Genomic DNA, 21,236 nt, shown 5'->3' on the forward strand with positions numbered 1-21,236 from the left:
CTTTCTCTGTACTGCCAGATAATAACATAAATAAGGAGATATAAAGTATTTTTTATAATTTTCAAACATTAATATTACATTTATATTAATTTAACTTCTCGCACTCACATTCCTACTTCCCCCACACACCAATAGAAACACTTTCACACATACACACACACACACACACACACACACAAACAGAAACATAAAACTCAACCCTGATGATTTCTTTTACTGTTTCTTTATATCAATATGTTCAGGCTGGGCTATTGGAACAAGAAAGGCTACCATAGGTCTTGTCCAAGTAGAAGACAGTCTTGATCTCACATAAAGACAGCATTAATTGAACAGCCAATGCACTTAGGAGGCAAAGAATGTATGGGATTGGTGATTTTAAAACACTCTCAGCCACACTATGGTTAGTGATTTTAGATTCTATGAATTTACCAGACTAAGTCACTTCATGACAGCATTCAGAATAATGAAAGAAATCTGTGTTTTATGAAAATATGTAAATGTTCTCATCAGCACAGTTAGACAAATGATGGTTTGCTTTTGTTCTCTGTAAATATAAGAACTAATGAATATAAGATTTGCTGTACAGCAATGTCCTTCAATTATGCTATAAGCAAGCAAATGCAAGTATTTCAGAGATCCTCCAACAGAAGTATTGAAATATCTTATCAATAAACTGCTGAAGCTGTACTAACAAACCTGTCCTTTTTTCAATCAGACATGGATCAATGTGTGAAGTGTTCAGAGGACCAGTACGCCAACATTGAGAAGAATTACTGCATCCATAAAGCTGTGATCTTTCTGAGCTATGAAGACCCCTTGGGGATGGCTCTGGTTTTAATGGCCTTGTGCTTCTCTGCCTTCACAGCTCTGGTTCTTGGGGTATTTTTGAAACACAATGACACAGCTATTGTGAAGGCCAATAACCGCTCTCTCAGCTATATCTTACTCTTGTCACTCATGTTCTGTTTCCTCTGCTCCTTGCTCTTCATTGGCCATCCAAACTCAGCCACCTGTATCCTGCAGCAAATTACATTTGGAATTGTATTCACTGTGGCTATTTCCAGTGTGTTGGCCAAAACAATCACAGTGCTTCTGGCTTTCAAAGTCACAGCTCCTGCAAGAAGGATAAAGTACATTCTGGTTTCAGGAACACTTAACTACATCATTCCCCTCTGTACACTCATCCAAATTATTCTCTGTTCAATCTGGCTAGGAGCTTCTCCTCCATTTGTTGATATTGATGCACGCTCTGAGCATGACCACATTATTATTATCTGCCACAAGGGTTCAGTTATAGCATTTTACTGTGCCCTAGGATACCTAGGCTTCCTGGCCCTGGGAAGCTTTATTTTGGCTTTCTTGGCCAGGAACCTGCCTGACACATTCAATGAAGCCAAGTTCTTGACATTCAGCATGCTGGTGTTTTGCACTGTTTGGATCACTTTCCTCCCTGTCTACCATAGCACCAAGGGCAAGGTCATGGTGGCTGTGGAGATTTTTTCCATCTTGTCTTCCAGTGCAGGGATGCTGGTGTGCATCTTTGTTCCCAAGTGCTACACAATTGTATTCAGACCACACACAATTTCTCTTCCAAAGATCAGGATGAAATAATATTCCTAAAATCATATATCATGAAACTTTTTAAAATTGATTTATTTATTCACATTACATCCTGGGTGTAGAACCGATCCCTTCTTTTCTTCCAGTCCCACCCTTCCTCCCTCTCTCCCAACACTTCTCCTCTATTCCTCAGATAAATGGAGATCCTCTTCCCATCCACCCTAGCTTACTAAATTGCCTCAGTACTGATCATGTCCTCATCTATGGCCTAGAAAGGCAGTCCTACCAAGAGGAAGTGAACAAATGTCTGGCAACAGAGTCCATGTCAGGGACAGCACACAGGCTTCTAACTTGAGGAACTACATGAAACCAGAGTTGCCCATCATATACATCTGTGTAAGAACCCTAAGTCCAGTTCATACATGGTCCTTGCTTCTTGCTTCAGTCACGAAACCCCTCTGGGCTCTGGTTAGCTGTCTCTGTTGATCGTCCATTGGAGCTCCTATTGCCTGAAGGCCCTTTTCTTTTTCACTCCTCTGTTCTACAAGACTCTTTACGTATAATTGAATGTTTGGCTGTGAGTCTCAGCAATCGATTTTGAGTCACTGCTGGGTGAAGTCTTTCAGAGAGCAATTCATCTAGGCTCCTGTCTGCAACAGAGCAGAGTATCATTAAAAGTGTTGGTGGTTGGCTCTCTCTCATGGCCTGGATCTTGACTTGGGCCAGGTATTCTGACTGGTGAATTAATTCTAACCAACAAATATAAAGTTGGTGCATAACCAACAAATATTGGGCTATAGTACAAGATCTCTTTGTTTTTAGAATGATTCTCACTGTCTTCTCTAATGGTGTTTTATAGAAATATCATGGCTACTACAATTGTCTACATCATTGATATAATACAGCACCCATCCACTTATATATCACAGTTTATCACTATTGGAGCATCACACAGATTGCAAATGTTCTTTTACTCTTGAAATAAAAAAAACATTCAAAATAAAATCAAAGTTCTTTTTAATATCTCGATGAATGACTTTGATGCCTATAGAATGTGATTAAAATTTCGAGGATGTTTGTGGGAGAATGAACTCAGGCTTTCACATGAAGGTAAAACAATGGTCCTCCTTGTGGGGGGGGAAGGCAAGGGAATCCTGATATTATCCACCGACATAGAAGACTTGAACTTACAGAGTGATGGCTCAGTATACAGAAAGACTACTAAAGAAGATGGATTGATGTCTCAGCAGTTAATGTCATACCCTGCTCTTTAATAAGACCTCATTTAATACTCAGCCCTGAAAAAGGTGGTATCAAAAACCCCATGTAACAATATTCCAAAGCATAAGATGTTGTCTTCTGGCCTACATGGTTACCTGAACTCACAGGTGCACAAAACAAGACACAAACACACACACGCATACCCACACTGAAATATAAATAACTGACAATGCATAATTGCCAATGCCGCTCCCGTCCAGCAGGAAAGACACCAACACCGGGAACTCTTCTTGCAGCAGTTTTTATTCAGGATCCTGGAGTGACCCCGGGAAAAGCTCCCACAGGACTTTATAGTGTGCCTGTCCTATCAGAAACTGCCACGTCGTCACTCCTGGTTGGTGCATTCAGATCACACTACCTCACGCCATGCCTTGTCAGATCATACCACCTGACACTATGATTTGTTTGAATCATGCCACCTCACACCATGCCTTCAGGCATGTGCATAAGGGGCTTGCTCACTGCACATGTGCATAAGGATTACTCACTGCACATGCGCAAAAAAAGGGGCACACTGCGCATGCGCAAAGGTTTACTCACTGCGCATGCGCAAAAGGGGGCACATTGAGCCGGGGAAGCAGCAGGGGGTGCTGCTATCTGTGGCTCTCCACACATAATATTTTAAAAACTACAAGAGAATATTTTTAAACTCTGCATTAGGATTCTGCCTTTTTTTTTGTACAGTTAAGATGTCAGACTTAGAAGAACCCACACATAGAAAATGATATTTGAGAAGAGATGACTGGGGTTCTCTTTATGCATATCACATAATAACTTTCTATGGTAAATCTACTATGAGAGACACAGTTGAACTATTGACAATAGAATAAAATATTATTAAAATGATATTTTTCTGAATGTTTGAATTTTAGATGACTATGATGATCAATACTCTCCTCAGTTGTCATAGTTCTATTGAAGGAAAACATGGTTCTTAAAACAACAGCATTCTATTAGGAAATACCAAACATTTTTGTTTGCTTGCTTGTTTGTTTTTGTTTGTATGTTTGTTTGTTTTATAAATATACCTAGTTCCACAGAGACTAGAAAACAGATTCCAATCCAAAGATCTTCCAGTAAAATGATTGGTATCTGCCATTTGTGTGCTGGGTAGAGAAGATTTTACTAAACATTCTTTAATTACTTTGAGTGCATGGATATCAGTAGACAACATCTATGTGTTGGTTACCTTCTCAAAGACATCATGTAGGAGTTAGAGCATTAGGATGAAAAGCCATCAGCCATGGAGCATGAGATTCAACTACTGAGCCTTTACAAGGGACACAAATGTCTTCTATGAACTTTCATTTTGTTACATAAGATAGCAGGAAAAGAAATGAAAAAAAAACTACCCTAAGATTTTCTATATAAGAGCCACCAGCAAAAGCATCTTTACCTAACCTTGCTGTACAATCTATTTTTCCAAATTCTAAGGGTAATGATCATTGTTAGCAATCTACATCTGCAGGTTATTTGCAAAGGTTGTGGTTGATTCATTAATATCTGCTTCAGCAGCAATTCCTGAAAGAGATCAAGCATTGTTATTGCATAGGCCAATGACACTGGCCAGTGAGGGATCATAGTACTCACACAATTCATATATTAGGAGAATTATGAGGAAAACAAAGTCAAAAAGCAGAGCTATGCTCCATAACAGCATGAAGTCCACAGGACACATAGTTATTGAGGTTAAACCTACCAGAGACACACCCAAATCTGTATAACTAATGGGCCATATTCCATGAGTTCTAGAGCTATTTTGCTGTTTCTTCAGCATGGCTGCTAACACTCAGTCACAAAGCAAACCTCAATAAACACAGAAGATTAAAATGCCACTTTCATCTTATCATACCACCAGGGATTAGAGCTAGACATATCAACAGAAACAACAGAAAGTATGCAAACTCATCGAAAATGAACAACTCCCTACTCAGTGACCACTGGATTTGGTAGAAATAAAGAAATAAATTAAATTTAGAGAATTCAGTGAAAATGAAGGCACAACATACCCAAACTTGTGGTACACAACGAAAGCCATGCTAAGAGAAAAGGTCATAGCATTAAGCACCTTCATGAAGAAATTGGATTTATCCCATACTAGCAATTTAACAGCATATATGAAACTTCTAGGGCAAAAAGAAACAAACACACCAAAGAGGAATAGATGACATGAAATCATCACACTCAGGGCTGAAATCAATAAATTAGAAACCAAAAGAATAATTAAAATAATCAATGAAACCAAGAGATGGTTCTTTGAGAAAATCAACAAGTTATATAAACCCTTTGCCAAATTAACTAAAAGGTACATGGAGAGTCTCCAAATTAATAAAAATCAGAAGTGTAAAAGGGGACATAAAAACAGACACAGGAAATGAAAAAAATCAATAGGTCTTACTTCAAAAACCTATATTTCACAAAATTGTAAAATATAGAAAGAAATGTGTGGTTTTCTTAATACATTTTACTTGACAAAGATAAACCAAGACCGGGCAAACACTTTATACTGTCCTATGACCTCCTAGGAAATAGAAGCTATCATCAAAATCTCCCAACCAAAAAAAAAATGTCCAGAGCCAGATTGCTTAAGTGTAAAATTCTACCAGACATTCAAAGAAGAACTAATACCAATACTCCTCAAACTATTCCAGAAAAAGAGAAACAGAATGAAATTACCAAACTCAAAACTCATTCTTTGAAGACACAGTCACCCTACTACCCAAACGGCACAAAGACCCAACTATACCACTCGTGAGTATATACCCAAAAGATGCTCCACCATATAAGGACATTTGATCAGCTATGACCATAGCAGCTTTATTTATAATAACCAGAATGTGGAAACAACCTATATGTCCCTCAACTGAAGAATGGATAAAGAAAGTGTGGTACATTTACACAATGGGATATTGCTCAGCTATTAAAAAAAAAAGAAATCATGAAAGTTTTGTGAAAGTAGATGGATCCAGAAAAGGTCATCCTGAGTGAGGTAACCCAGACCCAGAAAGATACGCATAGTATATATACTCACTTATAAGTGGAGTTTAGCCATATCGTACTGGATAAACATAGTATAATGCATAGACCAAAAGAAGGTAAGTGACAAGGAGAATCCAAGTGAGCAAGTGAAGATGCTTAAATCTCAATCAGATAGAGAAATAAAATAGACAAAGGTAGTGGTTGAAGAAAGGGAATAAGAAAAGAATAAAAAATAAAAAATAAAAAAAAGAAACGGAATAAGGTAGAAGAGGAAACAGAGATATAAAAGTGGAGATCAGACCTTGGGAGAGTGGGGGTGGGAGGATGAAATGTCTGAAAAGAGAAGATAAATTGTGGGCTGGGACATCTCTGCGATAATCTGGAGAACTAATCCAGGCTACATGCCCAGAGAAATATGAGAGGGACTCTAGCAACAACTCTTTGTAGCAGGGACCATAGACACTAAGAGGCCACCCTCTAATTAGACAAGTTTCCTAGTGAAGGGAAAGAAAGTTAGTTGTAGTGTAAAAGTAAAAAATGAAAGACTTGCAAATAGCAGAGACACATCTTAAATCATGTCAAAAGCAGCCCAGTTTGCAAACCTTCCCTGTATAATATTGGCAGCCACAGCATGCAGCACCAGTCACCCTCTGTGAAATATTGGCACTTAGTATGCTATTTTTATTCATTGTTATTATTAGCATAACAAAATTATTGTGACATTGTTTAATTATTGCTCACTGGAGCACTCATTCCTCTATCCCCAATTCCTTTCTTTCCAGGAGGATCTACTCCCCTGTAAAAGTCTGGATATTCTCTGCCTCACTACTCTGCATTTATCGTCTTTATTCCAAGTTATAAATACAAGCTGCAAAATTCAGGTCTGAGCACATCTCAGCCTCAGGTGTAATGATGCCAAACACATTCCCATATATTAAGGCTCCTGGCAGGAAGCTGTGTTGGACATATTTGGTCCCAGATCACTATCAAAAAGCTACTTGTGTGACTACCATTAAAAATGCTATCAGTGCTGTGTTTCAGAAGGACCATAGGAAGAAGTGAGCTAGGGTTCTGGAAAGACCTATGACAGTCAGAACTCATATGTATACTCTGAAATCCAAGCCAGGGCCAAACAGCCTCATTTGTAGGGCAGCCATCATCTATATATAATAAACAGTGTGACCCATGCTATAGATATAGAATATTCAACCTGGGCTTGTGCTGAGCACTGAGGGGAGAACCAATAATCAAGCAAAATGCAGAGATTTCCTGGCTCTGCTGAATCTATTAACATCCAATCCATCATTAACCATGAGAAACTATTATTTGAGTTATAAAACATGGCTTCCTTCCCTGACCCTTACTTCCAACAAATCAATATCCTGTGGTGATCCATTTCTTCATCTACACTATGGATTTCCTCCTCTGTTCATGCTCATCTAAGAAGATAGTAATGACTGAGATGCAGCCCTGTGTCTAATACTTTGAACATAATAGTAGCTGGAAATAACCCTAGTTTTATGTGTGAACTCTCGTTATATTTTGGGGTAAGATTTTTTTCTTCTAAGCTCATTATAGTTTTATCTTGTACAAGTCTTGTGCATGCATTCAAAAGCTGTTGCGAGTTCATGTGTACCTTGGATCAGTTCACAGCTGATAGATGGTGTTTCACTGTAAATGCCACCTATCTCTATGACAGCCTGTCTAACAAAAGATTAAAACTAAATAACAGAATCAGTTGTGGTGGCATGGACCTTTAGTTCCAGCACTCAGGAGGCAGATGAACATGGATCTCTGTGAGTTTGAGACCATCCTTGTCTATAAAGGGAGTTCCATTTCATCCAGGGCTAGGCAGTGAATCCTTGTCCCAAAGAAGGGGTGAGAGCTAGAATCACCCTCAAATATAAAGAGCGTTTGTTAAGAAGATCCTAGATTAATTTTCATCACTCACATAGTGGCTCATAACTCCAATTCCAGGGGAATTGATTCCTTCTTCTATCATTTGTGGGCACCTGGGACTGTCACGGTGTACATACATTTACACAAGCAAAACACTCATACACATAAAATAAATGTAGCAGTAATACTAAATAGAGGCATGTACAAGAATTAAATTAGATTCTTATTAATCCTGACCACCAAAGGCAACGAAAGACCTTCACTGAAGAGCTGACAACCTTAACCTGCTAAAGGAAAGCTTGGATTGAGAGCAATTGTTGCTCTTGCAGAAGCTCTGGGATCAGATTCCAGCATGCACATGGTGGCTTGGAACTAAATATAAATTCAATACCAGGGGAGTTTATGCTCTCTTCTGAACTTCATGGGCAACAGGTATGTATGTAATGGACACAAAATATGCAGGCAACACAATAAAAATTAATAAAGGAAATATGTTTAATATAGGCATGGGAGAAGGCTAGTAATTTTGCTGTAATATTAGTAGTTTTACTAATCCTAAGGCTCTTTTGGAACTTCTCTTTATATTCTAGTGTAGAATATATATCCCTGGGATAGGCAACTTCTTTTTTAAAAAAAGTATTGTAACTGCAACCATTACAGGATCCAGTCGATGTAAGGAACCATCACAATTTTTCGGAGAGGACTGTCTTAATTCTATTGATGGGTTGGAGAGATTTACTGAGAATCATGGATGTAATATGGCCTATCTCGCATAAATGTTCATAAGCAATCTGTAGTATGGCAAAACAATATTATGTGGTCCCCATTCAGAGATAATTTTTTATCACCCCTGACAAAAACCACTTGGGTTCTGCTTTGACAGTCTGAAAACTGACATGTGATGCAGGTCCTTCTATCCCCAGGGCTCTTCCATAAGACTCCTTGAGGTCCACTCCAGAGTTTGGCTGTGAGTCTCAGTATCAGCTTCATGGAGTCTTTCCGAGGACCTCTATGCTTAATTCTCACTCAGAAACGCAAATAGGATAGACACTAGAAGCCATTGAAGAGAAGGAACAGAACTGGTACCTTTTATTTTTAAGATGAGCAAACCCAGTTAAACAAGTACACTAAACCTCTCTCTCTCACACACACTTTTGTCATCTCTATATCTGTCTCTAAACTGCTCATGTCCCACTCATTCCAATTTTATGTTTACTACTGTATCCTTGAAGAACTTGTGTTTGCTTCTGTTGTACCTTTTCAACCTTCTGTAACAATCCTTCTACAACATTCCTTTTCCCTTAAGGTAGGTTAGTTTCCATTCTCAATGCCTCTCTATCCTTCATGGTCTAATTTTTATATGAGATCAGTTAATGCTGACCCCCCTCCATTTTGGGTGAGGATGTGCAAACTAGGGTTCCAGAGCTATTCAACATGACAGGAAGACTCCGATTTTCCTTAGGCCACCCTGTACATGTCTTCTAACTTTAAATAAACAACAGTCAGTTCAAATATGCAGTGGTTGGGAAACATCTAATAAAAGCTGATTGAATAAATTAATGACACCTAATGTTTAGACTGTTAAGCTCTACAATGAGGGATGGATGCAATCTTATTTTGTGTGTGTGTGTGGAGCATATGGGCTTTGTATATAAAACAGAAAGCATGTGTTCCTTATCCTTTTGAAGAGTCATCTGTAAAAACATTAAAAGTAATCTTTACAGGGATTTTATATATATATATATATATATATATATATATATATATATTTAATTCATTTATTCATATTACATCTCAATTGTTATCCCATCCCTTGCATCCTCCCATTCCTTCCTCCCTCCCATTTTCCCCTTATTCTCCTCCCCTATGACTGTGACTGAGGGGGATTACCTCCCCCTGTATATGCTCATAGGGTATCGAGTCTCTTCTTGGTAGCCTGCTGTCCTTCCTCTAAGTGCCACCAGGCCTCCCATCCAGGAGACGTGGTCAAATAAGAGGCACCAGAGTTCGTGTGAAAGTCAGACCCCACTCTCCACTCAACTGTGGAGGATGTCCTGTTCATTGGCTAGATCTGGGTAGGAGTTTGAAGTTTACGGCCTGTATTGTCCTTGGCCAAGTTTGAGCAGGACCCCTGGACCCAGATTTGCCCATCATAATGATCCTCTTGTAGGTTTTTAGGACCCTCTGGATCCTTCAAATGGTGTATACCATTTGACTCTTTCTGCTTCTGGGTTAACTCTTTTCTTTAATGTAATTAGTTTTAGGCAATACTGTGGTATATCTTTGAGCAGTGTTAAGAGGGTATCCTTTGGATAGAGATTATCTATTGATCTCAAGTAACATGCTAATGCAACATACCAATTATCAGTGTTGAAGAAATAATTACCCTGAATTTAATTTAGTGAGACAATGGTCTCTGTAGGCTCTTTGCCAGTAAGCTGTTTAAGACGTGTCCTTTTCATCACTATTAAGTCTATAATTTCTTGTAAATAATGAGTTACAGATTGTTGCATAGAATTTTGACATAAATAAATTTCTATAATACCATTATCTTGTTGATACGTAATTCCATCAGGCCAAGAAGAAGAGGGAAGAATAAGCAGTAAGGGATTAGTTCTATGAGTTAGCACTCCAGCAGTAGCATTATTAAAGAAGCTAATAAGCCATCTTGCTTCAGGTGTTACACTTCGTTTTTTAAAATAATTTATTTTTATTTTATGTACATTGGTGTTTTGACTGCATGTACATTTGTGTGAGAGTGTCAGATCCCCTGGAACAGGAGTTATTGATAGTTGTGAGCTGCCCTGTGGGTGCTGGGAGTTGAACCAGGTCCTTCGAAGAGCAGTCAGTGCTCTCAACCATTGAGCCATCTCTCCACAGAATATAACCAAGCATCTTAAAGGCAATTTAAAGAGCAGACCTAAATCTTCACTAGTGATTGAAAGATAAGAATATACCCATAGCTGGGCATGGTGGTGCACGCCTTTAATCCCAGCACTCAGGAGTCAGAGGCAGGCGGATCACTGTGAGTTCGAGGCCAGCCTGGTCTACAAAAAGAGTCCAGGACAGCCAAGGCTACACAGAGAAACCCTGTCTAGAAAAACATAACAAAACAAAAATGTACCCAGTGGACAAGACCCAAAATTTTAGATTTCCTTCTTTTTGTTTATTTACCATGAAAGTTAAGCACTCATTTAAGTATTGATTAGATAAGCAGGAGAAGAGAGTGTCCTCCACATAATGAATGTGCAATACCTCAGGAAATTCCATCAGCATTGGCTTTAGTTCTTTGTGTCCTAAGTGCCATCTTTCCTATACTAGAGGTTAGGCCTGTATTACTCTCTCCCCATGGAGGGAGCATTGATCAATGTGTATTGAGTTACTCCCAATGTGAGGGAAAACAAAGAAAAATCAAACAGGCAAAACAAAAACAAAAAACAAAACCCAAAACTAAAACCAAAACCAAAAGCAAAAACCCTAAGCTTTGGGCTAGCCAAGCAAGCTCAAGCTGCTGCAGCAGAGCACTGCACCTTCTCCCCCCCACCCCCTTCCAACCCCCTTCCCACCCTCTCCCCCCTACCCCCACCCCCACCTCTCACCACTCTTTGGGATTCAGGTGTTGCCTTAGAAACTTTTCAGTGCTCCAACCTAGGAAAGACACCCCCATTCCCCTAAATCCCCAATCCCCCAATCCCCACCTCCTCATTGAAACAGGCAGTGAGGGTGGAGTGCTTTAAAGTTCCAGTGGGCTTGGTTTGCTTGCTTGGAAGATGAGCTGCAAACACACAGGACATGCCTGCAAGCCAAGTGGCTGTGGAGTCCATTTGGCCAGCCCTGCCAAGATAGCCCTGGAAGAAAAATGTTTTTTCTCTCTCTATTTATTTGTTTGTTTGTTTATATAATTGGAAGAGATTTTATGTCCCCTTTCATGGGCTTTCTTTACACTAGTTCCTGTGACTATAAAGTTACAAAGCTGTACCTCTGAATATATTTGGGTTTTGGATCTTAACGAACACTTTAATAATTGTCCGAAATTCTTTGTGGCAAAGGACTAAGGAGAATCCATCTGATTTTCGCTCTCTCACCTAAGGTTGCGAATTCTTGGGCAGGAGGCTGAGTTTCCTGGACCCCTAATTTCTACTTAAAGAAAACTTCTCTTACCTTCTCTTAGGGTTGAGCGCCTCACGTGGCTATTTGGGATTTTCCTGTGACCATGTGACAGTTTCTGGTTGGGAAAAATGTCAGTATTTTGCTGATGGGAATTGCATCAGTGCTGCTGGTTGTTGTTAGTTCAGTTCCTGTCATTTGTCAGAGTGCATGGCACTTCACTTCCTATGTACTCTGATTTCTCATTTTTCTTTCCAGTGCCTTAAAAATCTCCTCACAGAAGGGACATCATCATTATTTAGGCTTTTTCTTAGTTCTTTCTGAAGCTACCCGAATGGGGTATGTTTCTAATTTGCTTTTCAAATGGTCATTACAGATTTATAGGAAAACTAGTCATTTTGTGTGTTGGTTTTATATTTTTCAATAATAGTTAAAACACTTAAAATTCTGAGATTTTTTTTCACACGGTATCTGTGGGGAATTTTGTGACATCATGATCTTTAAACACGAGTATGGTGCCGTTCTTTCCCAGCATTATCTCCTTCTTATCCTTTGGCCTATTCAAATTTCTCCAGCTCACTCTTAAGCCTCTGGAGTAAATGGGACCAGGGAAGGCATGCATCTTTGTCTTCTTCCACTTTTCCTGCTAACGCTGCTCATTTTTCCTCTGCACTGGACTGTGGGCCTTGGAGTGTTCTGTTTATTCCTTGTCGCTTTGGTAGCTCATCACAAAATCTGTTGAACTTTGTCTTAGACATTTCCAAACTTTTCATATTGCAGGTTTTGTATTTCTCTTATGACTTTTTAGAAAAAATATTCTGGTTGATAAAATTACTGGTAGTATGTTTCTTCCCTCCAGTTAGAAATAATGGTTTGTTGGTGTGTGTGTGTGTGTGTGTGTGTGTGAGAGAGAGCGAGAGAGAGAGAGAGAGAGAGAGAGAGAGAGAGAGAGAGAGAGAGAGAGAGAGAGAGAGAGAGTTGGAAATGATATCCTGCACCCAGCTGCCCTCTGTTCATCTATTCTTTATGTAAAATGTCTTTATTCCCTGTGTTATCATGGATAAATTCTCTCTGATTTTTCTATGTATGGTTTATCTCCAATTGTGAACTTTGGCATTGCTTGAGTGGATGACCTGTGCTATTTCTTTTCTTTCATCAAGTGTGCTTTTTTCCTCAAAGTCTTTTAAGAACCAACATTTCTGGGTGCAGTGATAAGATCTACAGTTATTTTCTGTCATCACTCTAAATATATCCTCTGTGCTTCTCTGTCTATAAGAGTGTGGACAGTACCTCTTGTATCTTTTTCGTTCTGGGGTGTTCTTATGTGGGATAGCATTGTCTGTAACAGGATTGTACTAAATTTAGCTTTCTTATTTTTGATAGCTTAGTCTGAAATGTCTTGAAGAGTTACAGTCTTTGTTCCTGAGATAGAAATTCAGAGTGGAGCAACAGAAGGAATGGATGCTTCTCCAATAAATGTACACCAGGTCAGTGTTGTGTCCACATGCCTTTGAAGATTTGTTGTTGTTGAAATCATGCACGCCTTTAATTTTCTGTCTTTGATAAAGTTATCCAAAGTGTTTATTTCCTATTTTTTTCTTATTTTTCTTCTCTGATAATTAAGATTAGGCGTTTGCATTTTGTCACCTTTGACAGTCTTGCCCCATTGTATCCTCCCGGGCTTATGACTGTGATGACATTATTTTCATGCACTTAAGACCTATAATTCTGAAAGGAAATATGTATTTCTATTATAATTGGTGATCAAGTAAACCTATAGATGCCCAGTTCTTACAGAGGATGGACTCTTGTCCTAATACATTAGTGAAGAAGGGAGGTCTCGTGTCTCATATGGTTGCATTTCAGGGAGGTTTCGTAGCCATGAAAACACGTGGACTTTTTGGCCTACATCACAATTTATGGTAAAATTGAAATAGAAGAGACTCACTGTTTTGAATCTCAGTAATAAATATTTAGCTTCCTACAGAACGCAGATGATGGAAGGAGTACATGGCTTGCTCTTGCCATAAAACTGTTATTTCTATGAGGAGGTGCAGATTGCATCATAGTGGATTTTATCTTTGCTATTGGATATCACACAGGATGATATACTTACTTGTAGATGTGTTGACATCTGAAAACAATTTGTCTCAGGAAAAGTGTTGCTCATATCATTCTTTTAATTCCAGTGCTCAGAGATAAGTTCACAATAGATAAATCAGGACTTTCTCTTTGTCTTTTAGTTTTCACACAAGGTGTAAGCAGGCCTGTTCCCACCTCTGTATTACATCATGTCAAATGTATTACTAAGAATGTTCTAGTTATTGGCTTCACTTTGTGCATAAGCCATCAAATTTCAAGCATAACAAATGTCCCTTTTAATAACAGTGCTCTTATCTTTTGGAGGATGAAGGCTCTCTGCATCTTATACGTTTCCTTTCCCAGAAACTATGTACCATATAGTCAAAGACCCCACAGAGAGTTTTCATTTCTCACGTAAGACAGTGTTTTTATTAAGTATATGAGTGTTCATCTGCATGTTTTTATGTGTGTAGTACATACTTCCATTGCTGCCAATGTAGCCTTGAATTGCCACCCAACCCTTAGTACACTGATGTAAGTTCTCATGTGTGTAGAGAAAATTAAACTATTTCTCTGTGAGACAAGTAACAGAAACAGATACCTCTGAGACATCTCTGTAACTCTCAGATTTACATTTCTGATGTACATTGATGATGGAGCCAGTGTATAATATTCTGTTTGTTTCCAAAATGGAGAAAGCATCATCAGTGACACTTGTCTATGAAATATAAAATCATTTTATATGATTGAGATCAAATACTGAAAAGAAGAATAGCACTTAAGTTAATACCTTCAAAATTTTAGTTGAGACAATTATGTGAGCAACAATATATTCAAAATTAATTAAGATTTAGTATCATTTTCACACAACTTATTACAACTATCACAGAATATCTTTCTACATCATCTGAATGCATTATCACATAGGACATTCATTTTCACATATTTACACATATTCTGTAGTGAACCCCCACATGGAATTTCTTGTCAAAGGCCAACTTCATCAGGCCAAGGAAGACTGACTGAGACAGCATGTGCAGAGTCAGGGACTGATCACTCAGCAGACTATTTTTCTGAAGCTACAAAGCTAGATTCTCTGGGTTGGAACTACTTGTAGCCATCAAAGAAAAAGAAAAGAAAAGATGGGAAAGAATCATACACTAATACACACACACACACACACACACACACACACACACACACACACACACACACCATTAGTGGATGAAGCAAGAAAAGTTCCAAAAAGCAAGTTCCAACAAGCTTCAACAATTTCATACATACATACATACATACATACATACATACATACATACACATACACACACATACACACACACACACACACACACACACACACACACATACACACTCACACATTGGGTGGAAGTAGCAAATTCCAAAGAGTGAGCTCCAACAAACTTTACATACATACATACACATACACACACATGCATATTGAGTGGATGGAGCAAACGCCAACAAGCTCAAACAATTTCATTTTTTCCTCCTACAGCTTATATATCCCAGCAAAATCTTTCAAGCAGTACAAAATTCTCAGTGTGGTTTCATTCTGTTTTTTTTCAAGTGAACAATAACAATGAATATACATAATTAAAACATGTTTCCCAGTGCCCTCATATGATCAAATGTTCTACATATTATCAATGAAGAAAACTAACTATTCCCAAGAACGCACGTGCATTTATGACTAAGCAACCTGTTATGAATTAACAAACTGTAAGCAACCAAAGTAATTTCTTTCTCAGCCACTTTCTCTTTATTGCTAGGCTATAATTGTATAATTGGGGTTACAAAGAAAGAATCAATTATCATAAAAAGGATTGTTATGCAAATCTTAAAAGAATCACAAATCTAAACTTATATATAAAAACAAGCAGTTATCTACTCAGTAACAATTTTTATCAAATCGTATCAGGAAGATGAGGGCAAAAATTGGTACAAGTAATTATTCTTTACCTTAATCACCAGCACAACTTCTGCAGAGTCAGATTAGCTAGTGCTAATTGGGGTATTGTTCTTGTTCTCTGGCCTCAAAAACTCCCTAGCTCAAGCATTAGTGTGTACCTTTCTGAATTTCAAGTTATTCCTCAAGATACTCTACATCAGAGCCACTAACAAAACCTTCTTTACCTGACATTACTAAACAATCTTTTTCCAAATTCTTTCTAAAAGTGGTGGCCATTGCTAACAATCTGCATCTTTAAGTTCTTTCCAAGGGTGGTGGTTGAATCGTTAATCTGCTCCAGCAGCAATGCCTGAAAAAGATCAAACATTACGATTGGTAAGTGCCGGTGATGGGTTAAAAGCCCCCTTAGGGTTTTCATACAACTCATATATTATGGGATGTGGCGATGACAAGGGAAGCAAGCAGAGCGATGCTCCATAACAGCATGAAGTTCTCAGAACACAGTCCTTGGGCCTCGGCCACCCGAGGCGCACTCATCATGGTTGTGCTAACCCATGGGCCACATTCCATGAGTTTCTAAAACTGTTTTGTTGTTCCTCCTGCACAGCCCTCAACAATTTCCAAAATTATCGGTCATCCATATTGGTTTTGTTGACTTTCAGAAAAATGTAGGTAATATTGATGCTGTTTAATGGTGGTTTTTCTATTTCCTTGATGATACTGAAAATATCCTCATATGGTAATTCCACAAAGTACTTGATTCTGTGTGTTGTCTGGAATGTCGGATGTGTGCAGTGACCTTACTCCCCTTGCTGCTAGTAAGGAGACCCAAGCTCCTTAACTTTTTATTTATTTATTTTTTAAATTTTTTTATTAATTTACTCTTGTTACATCTCAATGGTTATCCCATCCCTTGTATCCTCCCATTCTTCCCTCCCTCCCATTTTCCCCTTACTCTCCTCCCCTATGACTGTTGCTGAGGGGGATTTCCTCCCCCTGTATATGTTCATGGGGTATCAAGTCTCTTCTTGGTAGCCTGCTGTCCTTCCTCTGAGTGCCCCCAGGCCTTCATTGCTGGTGAGAATGCAAACTAGTACAGCCACTTTGGAAATCTATCTGGTGCTATCTCAGAAAAATGAGAATAGGGCTTCCTCAAGACCCAGCTATCCCACTCCTTGGAATATACCCAGAAGATACTCCAGCACACAACAAGAAAATGTGCTCAACCATGTTCATAGCAGCCTTATTCACAATAGCCAGAACATGGAAACAGCCTAAGTGTCCCTCAGTAGAAGAATGGATAAAGAAACTGTGGTACATATACACTATGGAATATTATTCAGCTATTAAAAACAAGGACTTCCCGAAATTTGTGGACAAATGGATTGAGCTAGAAAATGATCATAATGAGTGAGTTAACCCAGAAGCAGAAAGACTCAAATGGTATATACTCACTTATATCTGCATACTTGACCTTGACTTTTTATTTATCTGTAAACTCTGCATTCCATACTCTACCTCTTTGTTTTACAAATGGTGTAGCATTGTAACCTACATCACAGGATCTCCAGCTGAGCGTGTTAGAATTGAGTCAGATGAGGCCCTGGTGCAGTGTTCTTATTGAGCAAGGTTGACAATGGAATCACAGTTTTGCTCGTAATTCTTTTCATCTGCGTTGCAACAATGTGATACCATTTGATATCAACACAGGCTTCATAAAGGAATACTCCTGGATCTAGACCTCAAATGTGTATCTTATATGTACCCAAAGTTTGCTGATTGTATGTCTATTATGTCATCCTGTTTTCACAGATAGAGAATATAGAGAGAGATTGTGAGTATTTTGGAGTGCATCTTTTATTAAAATTAACTCGCATTTTTACTTTGTGGGTATATTTGCCTGAATGTATGCATGAGTAATATGAGTACATTCTTCTTAGAAAGTCTAGAAGAAAACATTGAATCTGGTGTAACTGGAGTTACAACCTATTGTGTAGTGCCCTATGGGTACTGACAATCAACTTGAGTTTTCCGGAAGTGCCATCAGTGCTCTGAACCACGGTCTGCAGCATCATTGGAGAACGTTTGCCTTTGAATAAATGGCATGCCTCATCTATATCACAAAACTGCCTCTAATTCTTTAGGTCTCTTTTCAACTAGGCGAGCACTTTGTCCAGCTGCACATGGCAAATGGGTAACCTTTCATTACAGGATCTGTTGACGTTTAGCAATGTGGCTGTGGACTTCGCCCAGGAGGAGTGGGAATTTCTCAACTCTTCTCAAAGGGCTTTGTACATGGACGTAATGTGGGAGAATCACAGCAACCTAGTTTTTGTAGGTAAGAGTGTTTTTCTTGTAAAATTCATCACCCATCCTTTCTCTGTATTTACCTACTTTGTGGGTATGTATGTTTATCTCTAGAAAGTTTATGACCTGTCTACAGACTATCAGGAAGAAAAAAATCTAATAACAGTAGCTGTAATTTTACAGTTCTCAGTGTTCTGTGCAAAGAATACACAATGCTATATAGTATAAGCGCTCTCTAACCCTTTCATCTTGTTTTTAATCCTGATTTTAGAATTCAAAGAAAATTGAATATTCAAAACAGTGAAATGCAATGTAGTGCAATATTTTGTTGTTGGAATACTTTGATTTTACTCTTGGTTTAAGCTGTGTACCTGTTTCTGATTTTTTTAAAAATGGAGAGGTTTAAAATACAGAAAGCTGTTGGTGTGTGTATTGGGGTCTGTTTGTTTTATTTTATTCATTTTTTTGAGATATGGTCTCTAGTTTTGGCACAGCATGATTTTAATCCTGTCACTAGGGAGGAAGGCTGAAGCAAGTGGATCTGGTGAGTGTCTAGCTGGCATGGGTTATACTGAGTTTTAGCCGATGAAAGCTACACAGTTTGACTCTCTCAAAAACACAAACAAAAAAAATAGATAGAGTTTCCTATATGCTTGTTTAGAGAGTGTCTTTCTGAAATTGCATTATTATTTGATTACCATTTCATTAAACCTTCTGTAACATATGTAGATTAGAGAGAGAAGGCTATTATTGGTCCTCTCAGGTTGATAGAGATCAGAGTAGAAGTTCTTCTGAGCATCCGTTAATAATAAGGAAAAAAAAGTCCTCTGCCGAGGGCTCTGTTTATAATAATTGCTAGTTTATCTGTCTTTGAGAACTTAAGGAGGCATCAGTTATTGACTCTGTTTAATCAAGCATCAATCCTTATTGTCCCTAATTGTGCTAATTTTCCAGAGAACCATTGCATATGTGGTAAATATGAGGAAGGTGTGGATCAAGGATCAAGGCATATTGTCTGTCAACATGCAAGTACCCAAAAGAAGTCTTACACATGTTGTGAGTTTCGCAAAATAGTTCATGAATCCTCCCAAGGCATATCTTGTAACACAAATGATACTACAGAAAACTGCGAGTACAGAAGTGGGAACCTCAAGGATGCCGCCATTAAACCATCAACTCCCACGACACAGAAAAGTGGGGACATTGGAGAAGAACGAGACAAATATAAAGATTATAGAGAATATTTAAATTTGTGTTCTGTCATTAGCCAATATCAACAAGTCCACACTGGAAAGAAAGGACACAGAAATACACAGTATGATACATCTTTTTACTGGAAACATAAACTCATGATGAAACAACTCTGTAGTGGAAAGAAAGCATACCAGTGCAGGAAATGTGGGAAATGCTTCAGGACCTATTTGAGCCTCTATAGACATCAGAGAGCTCATCCTGGGGAGAAACCCTATAACTTTACAGAATGTGACATGTCCTTTCTGTATTTGTCACACCACAATGTACATTACAACATTCATTATGGAAAAAAACCGTACAAATGTACAGAGTGTGGTAAATGCTTTTATCATTCATCAGGCTTTAAAAAACATTACAGAATCCACACTGGAGAGGAGACTTACAAATATAACGATGGTAGAAAATCCTTTCTCTGATGCTTAGGTCTTAGAAAACCTCAGAAAATTCATGGAGGAGGGGAGACCTTACGAATGTAAGCAATGTAGCAAGTCCTTCTATACATTATCACACCTTGAACACCATTACAGAATCCACCATAGAGAGAAGCTTTACCAATGTAACAAATGCGGTAAGTTCCTTTCCACTTCTTCAGGCCTTCAAAGGCATCAGAGAATTCATAGAGGAGAGAAATCTTACATATGTTCAGCATGTGACAAATGTTTTATCCAGAAGTCCCAACTTAAAACACATCAAAAGATTCATACAGGAGAGAAAACTTACAAATGTAGTGAATGCGAGAAATCCTTCACCGTTGACTCATCTCTTAGAATACATCAAAGAATCCATACTGGAGAGAAACCCTACAAATGCAGTGAATGTCACAAGTGCTTTGTCCAGCAAGCCCACCTGAGACAACATCAAAAAATTCATACAGGAGAGAAACCTTACAAATGCAGTGAATGTGACAAATCCTTTACCATTGCCTCAGATCTTAGAATGCATCAGAAAATCCATACGGGAGAGAATCCTTACAAATGTGGTGAATGTGACAAATCCTTTATCCAGAAAGCTAAGCTTAGAAAACATCAGAGAATTCACACAGGCGAGAAACCTTACAAATGTAGTGAATGTGACAAATCCTTTACTGTTGGCTCAGACCTTAGAATGCATCAGAAAATCCATACCAGAGAGAAACCTTACAAATGTACTAAGTGTGACAAATCCTTCATCTGGAAAGCCAACCTTAGACGACATCACAGAATTCAAACAGGGGAGAAACTGTACAAGTGTAGTGAATGTGACAAATGCTTTATCCAGAGAGCCAATTTTAGAACTCATCAGAGAATTCACACAGGAGAGAAACCTTACAAATGTAGCGAATGTGGGAAATCCTTCACGGTTGGCTCAGACCTTAGGAAGCATCAGAAATGTCACACCAGAGAAAAACCTTACAAATGCAATGAATGTGAGAAATGCTTTATCTGGAAAGCCTACCTTAGAAGGCATTACAGAATCCATACAGGAGAGAAACCTTACAAGTGTAGTTACTGTGCCAAATGCTTTATCCAGAAAGCCAATCTTAGGACACATCAAAAAATCCATACAGGAGAGAAGCCTTACAACTTCAGTGACTGTGACAAACGCTTTATCCAGAAAGATCATCTTCGAACACATCAGAGACTTCATACAGGAGAGAAACCTTACAAATGTAGTGAATGTGAAGAGTCCTTTACCGGTGGCTCTGTTCTTAGAAAACATCAGAAAATTCATAGTGGAAGAAGTGTGAATTTTAGCAATGCCATGAATCTGACCAACCCTTTATCTAAGAAGCCTACCTTAGAACTCATCAAAGAATTGATACAGGAGAGAAGCCTAATCAATGCAGTGTGTATGGCCC

General features: G+C 38.5%; 1 protein-coding gene and 1 long non-coding RNA gene across 2 annotated transcripts in view; both read left to right on the plus strand.

Moving 5' to 3' along the window:
• Positions 1–1,611, plus strand: part of LOC311579598 (vomeronasal type-2 receptor 116-like) — a gene marked incomplete at both ends in the record, with an annotated part of 33,892 nt that extends 32,281 nt beyond the window's left edge. The window contains one exon of the mRNA XM_084750305.1: positions 716–1,611. Within this exon, the coding sequence (XP_084606431.1) occupies positions 716–1,611 (896 nt within the window). The remainder of the gene's footprint in view (positions 1–715) is intronic.
• Positions 1,612–13,207: 11,596 nt separating this feature from the next.
• On the plus strand, positions 13,208–19,322 carry LOC311580099. The gene is made up of 3 exons (XR_014773360.1): positions 13,208–13,313; positions 18,050–18,176; positions 19,100–19,322. It is a non-coding gene; the product is annotated as an uncharacterized lncRNA (long non-coding RNA).
• Positions 19,323–21,236: the final 1,914 nt, after the last annotated feature.

This window comes from Acomys minous (genome assembly GCF_964271855.1).
Source record: "Acomys minous genome assembly, chromosome: 12".
NCBI classification, from domain to species: Eukaryota; Metazoa; Chordata; class Mammalia; order Rodentia; family Muridae; genus Acomys; species Acomys minous.